Genomic DNA, 6,504 nt, shown 5'->3' on the forward strand with positions numbered 1-6,504 from the left:
GCACCCTCATGCCTGGCTGATTTTTTAATTTTTTTGTACAGACAGGGTCTCGCTATTGTCCAGGCTGGGCTCAAGCAATGCTCCTGCCTCGGCCTCCCAAAGTGCTGGAATTAGAGGTGTGAGCCACCACGCCTGGCCATTAAATATGTTTGAATCTCACTTTGTAGTGATTGTCACTACAATTTGTTGTTTTTATTCTGTGAGTCTGGATATCCAGTTATGCCTGCTGGCCTCTTAGGGGGGGCAGAGAAGCCAGGACCCCGCCAACCCAGGTGCTCCCCAGGGTGGAGGGTGGGGGCTGGGCAGGTGCTCACAGGAGGCCTCATTGTAGTAGACGCTGATCCGCTCCAGCTGCAGGTCCGAGTCCCCCACATAGTTGCCGCTGGGGTCTATGCCGTGCTCATCACTGATGACTTCCCAGAACTATAGGAGAAGTGGGAGAGGAGGGGTCAGCAGGTGGCCATGACCCCTGCCAGGCCTTTGCCTCCCGAAGCCTTCCCTCGACTGACACAGACCCAGGTTTCCAGACCCGGCCGTGCGCTCGCTGGCAAGGGGCCTTGGCCAGGTGACTCCTCCACAAAGGGGACTTAGTAATAAACACCTTGAGGGGTAGTTTTGTTATTTCTTCCTTTCAGACAAGGAAACGGAGGCACAGAAAAGGTAGAGAATGGCTCACAGGAGGAGGCAGAGCAGGGTTCAGAGGCCCAGAGTTCAGGATCATACTTTTGGCTACAGTATCTGCCCCTGAGCGTCAGAGCAAACGGCGTCCAGCAGCAGATCTGGAGGCGTCTTGAGCATCATTGGCCTCGGCCACAGGAGCCACAGGGGCCAATCCCACTGAGCATCCCCAGCTGGGTCAGCAGAGGGGACACTGGGGTCCCAAGTGGGAAATGACTTGCCCGAGGTCACCCAAACTGTCTGTGTGGAGCTGGCATCGTCCCAGTCCCGGGACTCGTCCTGTCACTACCGGGGCAGGAACTTAAAGTGGTTCTCGAACTCTACTCCCAGGCGTACACTCAGGGGCTGCACCTCCCGGGTCCAGAGCCCAGCCCCAGCCTTCCCAGCTGTGTTGCCTTGGGCAGGTCATGAGGGTTCTCTGTGCCTCAGTGTCCCCATCTGTATGATAGGCCTGATGACGGGTCTTTGTGAGAATAAAGTGAGTTAGTCTGTGCAAAGCCTACGAATGGTGTGTGGCAGATAGTGCTACACAGAATTATCAGCACAAATGTGTGCCCGCAAAGGCACACACCCTGGGGGAGAGGAAGGGCTGCAGCAAAGTGCTGCCGCATCCCGGGCCATCTTGGAGCACAGTGTCTGCGCGGGCGGGCAGGAAGCCTCGTGGGTCACATGCTGCCCAGCTTCCCAGGGCTGCCTGATCTCCCCCACGGCCCCTCCTTCTTGCTGTCAGGGCTGGAGTGACTTTCAGATGAGTTAATGGGTATGAAGGCCTCCAGAGACAAAGGGCCACTGATGTGAGTCGTGGCCTGGTGAAAAGATTGCTCAACGAGAGAGGAGGTTAGAAAACAGTTTGCACATGCTTACCCACATATGTGTGTCTCAGACACACACAGAACGCTGTGCCTGGGGGTAGCTCCCAGGGTGGGGACAGAGACTTCTTTTCACTGCATGCCCTTTGGTACTGCTGGAATTTTGTCATGTGCATGTTAGCTTTTCAAAAAAGATTAGTTAAAATAAATTTTTTAAAAAGCTTAGGAGTATGAACAGAGTAATTCTTTTTTTTTTTTTTTTTGAGACAGAGTCTCACTGTGTTGCCCGGGCTAGAGTGCTGTGGCGTCAGCCTAGCTCACAGCAACCTCAAACTCCTGGGCTCAAGCGATCCTACTGCCTCAGCCTCCCGAGTAGCTGGGACTACAGGCATGCGCCACCATGCCCGGCTAATTTTTTCTATATATTTTTAGTTGTCCAATTAATTTCTTTCTATTTTTAGTAGAGACGGGGTCTCGCTCTTGCTCAGGCTGGTCTCGAACTCCTGAGCTCAAACAATCCGCCCGCCTCGGCCTCCCAGAGTGCTAGGATTACAGGCGTGAGCCACCGCGCCTGGCCTGAACAGAGTAATTCTTATAAAATGCATAGGTGTCTGCCAGTTCATCCTGAGAGACTGTTACCAGAAGTCATCTCTGTGAGGGTGAGGACTGGGTTGCTTTCCCCATTTGTGTATTTCATCATTGCTAAGTTTTATTCTTCTTTTTGCATTAAATTTTTCATTAGAAAAATAAAATCACAGAAATCACGGAGGCATTTGTGGCCTGGTCTGAGCTTCCTACATGGTGCTTGGCCCCTGAGGCTGTCTCAGAGTTCCCTCCATTTAGGTGATGGCAACATGCCAGACCTGGGCCTTGGTCCTCAGCTCCCTGGGGCACCCCAAATCTCTGGATTCAGGGAATTCCACAGCTACCAGCCCCTGTAGAGGAGGAATGAGCTCAACCAAGTATGTGGGGGGCCAGAAGAGAGTGTTTAGTCGCTGTGCCATGGCAACATCTATGGGAAGTTCTTTACAGAGTGTGAAGCAATGAGCAGGGTGGCTCTGGGCCAGGGACTCTGCCTTTCAGCACCTCAGTTTTCTCATCTGTGAGATGGGCATGCTCATAAGACCCACATCAAGTGATAGCACAAGGCTTTACATAAAAGCATTCAGCAAATGTTGGCTTCATTTTTTTAAAAGATTTTAGATGCTATTTAAAGTTTCAAGGCCATGTGCACAAATAAATAAAACGGACAGAAAAGAAACCTTGTCCTCACTTGGAAAGGGGACCTAGAGAGGTGGTTAAGTGGCATTTTAGCCTTATCTGCAATGTTTCACTTCTTTTTTAACAAGGAGAATTTTTTTTGTTTTTGAGATAGAGTCTCACTGTGTTGCCCGGGCTAGAGTGAGTGCTGTGGCGTCAGCCTAGCTCACAGCAACCTCAAACTCCTGGGCTCAAGCGATCCTTCTGCCTCAGCCTTCCGAGTAGCTGGGACTACAGGCATGCGCCACCATGCCCGGCTAATTTTTCTATATATTTTTAGTTGTCCAATTAATTTCTTTCTAATTTTAGTAGAGACGGGGTCTCGCTTTTGCTCAGGCTGGTCTCGAACTCCTGAGCTCTAACAATCCGCCCGCCTCGGCCTCCCAGAGAGCCAGGATTACAGGAGTGAGCCACCGCGCCCAGCCAGGAGAATATATTAATAATTAATTGCTTTTGTAGTTAAAATTAATAAAAAACATTATTTAAAATAAAGTATCTTATCAGTAAAATGTATTATGCAGCATATTAATAAAAAACATTATTTAAAATAAAGTATCTTATCAGTAAAATGCATTATGCAGCATACTTAATAAATAATAAAACATAATCTTGTGAACTAAGTTGTTAGCGTCACCCCAGAAAAGAAAACTGCCCGATGAGGGGTCCAGGCTACGTCTCCTGGTTAGTGCCCCGGGTTTGGGTTTGTCTCGTGGGCGGGGCGGGGCGGCGGCCGAGCCGGGCGCTGTCCGCGGTGCTGACGCGCGCGCTCAGATCCTCCGAGAACAGCTGGGCCGGGCCGAGCGGGGGTGCGGCGGCTCTCAGTTTAGGCCCCTCCAAGACCCCAGACACCTGCCCTCCACCCCCACCCCGACCCACAGCTTCACGGTGACCAGGACAGGCCTCTCCCGCTGCCCGGGTCCGGGCCCCACCCCCGGGCTCCGCCCAGCAGCGAGAGGCGGGGGTGCCCGGGAGTCCCCGGCAGCTGGCAGGGGCGCAGACAAAGGCTCCTTCCAGACGGCTCAGGACTGCCCTGCCCCTCTGGGGGAGGAGGATGGGGTCGGGGCCCAAGACCCCACCAAAGGAAACCACCACACTCAGCTGCTCCTTTGGGGGGAGTCATGAGTCCCCCCCACCTTTCCCCTCAGGCCAGTGTATGATTGCAGACAAGTGACTCAACTTCCCAGACCTTTGAGCTTTCCTAATCCTGGGGAGGACCAGACCCATCTCCCCACCTCATTGTGCTAAAGCCCCAGGGCAAATTGTGATGAATCACGTTACCACTTAGGAGGAGTGTGTTTGCTTCTTGCCTGAGATCACCTTCACCTCCCTCCACACCCCCCTAACCCCAGCCAGGTCCCTTCCCAGAGTGAGTGGGCCCTTCTGAGCCAGGCACCACCCTAGGACCCCAGAGCAGGAAAGCAGCCCCACTTAGCCACCCAGTCAGCTGCTGCTGCTGCTGGGCGGGGAAAACCTGCCACACCCCCACCTGCTGCGGCACACACTAGCTATAGGAGGCGTCCTGTCTGTGGGGGAAGATGCTGAGCCGGCAAATCCCCGGTATGGGGCCTGGCCCAGGGGGCTTGGAGTTTGATCTCCGGAGACCTTTCAGGGCAAGAGGGCAGGACAAAAAACACCGAGCTGCTTTATTTGCACTGGTTGCCACAAAAGGCAGCAGTGGTAGAGGGAGACACTATGGGCCCCTCAAGAAAATTTACTTTTCTGTTGTTTGCACTATTCAAAAGAATCAAATATTAATCTTTAAACAAACATAAATTAGTAAAACAACTCGAAAGGAATAAAAAGTAATGGAAAAACCTAAGTGCCACTGTGCTGAGAAGCAGAACAAATCTCAGCCCAGGACATTGTCCAGCATTTAGGTGACTACCTCTGCCCACAGAGGCCCAGGAGGTGTCTGTAGTGTGGATCTGACCTCTAGGCCAGGGCTCCCACAACTCTGGGCACATCCCAGCCACACTGGAGTAGGAGGAGTAGGAGGAGGAGGAGGAGGAAGAAGAGGAGGAGGAGGAAGATCACCAGGGAGGCCTCAGGGTTGCCTGTCCTCCCCCACCCCCCAGTGACCACTGACCCTCCCAGGAGCAGATGTTCAGAGCAGGCCTGGGCCCAGTGACCACATCAGTGAGCCCTCGACCCCTCCCAGCAGGCCAGGGCATCTGTCAGAGACTCCCCGGAGTCCTCATTTGATTTGTGGCCACTGTGCCCCAGGCCTCTCCTCCCCCAGCCCCTCTCCTTGGCAGGCACAGCTGTCTTATGGGGTGATTAGCAAGTCCTCCTGCTATGGGGCCTCTCCCTCCCCACATCAGGCACCGCCACCCAGAAGCCAAAGTTGCAATTTGCATGTCAGCCACGTGGCTGCCCAGCCCTGTTGTAATTAGCTTTTTGTTCCTGCCTGGTTTCTATGGCAACAGCCTCCAGAGGAAGGCTTTCCGCGCCCCTTCCCCTCCAGGACCTGCCTCCACCACCGCAGCCTTAAGGGACCCGGCTCAGCACCACGCCTGAGCTGGGGCCCTGGCCTTGGTCCTGACAAAGCCACTCCCGCCCCACATTGTTCCGAGGGAAGACCCAGCCCGCCTGAGTCCTAGGTAGCATCTGCCGGGGCTGAGCCAAATGGGCAGCCCAGCTCGGTCTTGCACTTGCTGGGTGACCTTGGGCAAGGGACGGCTTCCTAGGACTCGGGACAGGACATGACCCCGTGAGTTCAGGCAGCGATGAGGCCCCCGCCCGAGGCTCCCTGCAGGGTCACTGCAGCAGCATCTGCGCGGGGAGCTAACAATGGGGAGAGAAAGGCCGGGCAGCGATGCGGCCTCCACGCCCCGGAGCTTTGTTCCCATGTCCAACCTCCGGCCCGGTGGGCTCTGGGTGGGCGCAGTCCGGCTCGGAGGGGGATCTGCCCAGGCAGCGCTGTGCCCGGGGATAGTCCAGTCCTGGACCAAGGTCACCCTGACTCCAGGCCCAACCCCTCTAACAAAGGAATAGGGTGGGGCTAGGAAGCTGAGGGTTGTCAGAGCGAGGCCGGGGACAGCAGCGCAGCACCGGCCTCTGGGGGACGTCCGTTCCTCCAGCAGGGGGTCTGGGCAGAGGAGATCCTTAGGCCTTTGGGGGAGGGCCCCACCCAAACCTGCCCACTCCACCCATCTCACGGCCGCAAAAGAGAGGGCCACGCCCAGACGGCGCCCCCAGCTGCACCTGCGGAGGCCCCTGGAGGGGACACAGGTGCGGATGAAGCTGAGGCTTCGGGGCCGCGCTGCGCCGCGCCCGCCAGCCCGGGTCGCCCGGGCGGGGGCCGAGGGAGGGCGAGGACTCCCGCGTCCTGGCCGCGCGGCGCGGGGCCGGGCACGTCCCTTTGTTCCCGGCTTGGCAGCGGCGGGTGCGGCTCGGGGTGCAGCCCCGGTGCACGCGCCTCCCTCCCTGCCGGGCGGGCTCCGGGCGGGGACGCGGGACAGCGGAGGGGGCGGCGCGCGGCCTCACCTTGGCCCCGATCTGGTTGCCGCACTGGCCGGCCTGGATGTGCACGATCTCCCTCATGCTGGGCGCGTCTGCGGGCGGCTGCGGGACGGGCGCGGATGGGCCGGGCTGGCTGCGGAGGGTCCGCCGCCCCCGCCGCCCGCTCTTATAGCCGCGCCCGCCCGCCACGCCCCGTGACGTCACCGCGGGCGGCCAATCCGCGGGCGCCGCCGCAGCGGGTGGCCCGGGCCCCGCAGCCTCAGCACCGCGCCCCGCGCCGGCCCCCGCCTCTCCC

The 6,504-nt window shown here is 57.2% G+C and overlaps 1 protein-coding gene across 2 annotated transcripts in view; it reads right to left on the reverse strand.

The window, feature by feature from the left end:
* Positions 1 to 6,504, reverse strand: part of LOC105820645 (tubulin beta-3 chain) — a 13,417-nt gene that overhangs the window by 2,819 nt on the left and 4,094 nt on the right. Inside the window, exons 1-2 of one of the 2 annotated variants that reach the window (XM_012657181.1) lie at positions 6,234 to 6,387; positions 315 to 423 (exon numbers count right to left, since the gene is read on the reverse strand). In XM_012657181.1, the coding sequence (XP_012512635.1) occupies positions 315 to 423; positions 6,234 to 6,290 (166 nt within the window). In that variant the 5' untranslated portion in view covers positions 6,291 to 6,387. Of the gene's footprint in view, positions 1 to 314; positions 424 to 6,233; positions 6,388 to 6,504 lie in introns of those variants that run through there. The other variant, XM_012657180.1, reaches the window with a different exon arrangement.

The sequence above is a fragment of the Propithecus coquereli genome, unplaced genomic scaffold (genome assembly GCF_000956105.1).
Source record: "Propithecus coquereli isolate 6110/MARCELLA unplaced genomic scaffold, Pcoq_1.0 Scaffold531, whole genome shotgun sequence".
Classification (NCBI taxonomy): Eukaryota; Metazoa; Chordata; class Mammalia; order Primates; family Indriidae; genus Propithecus; species Propithecus coquereli.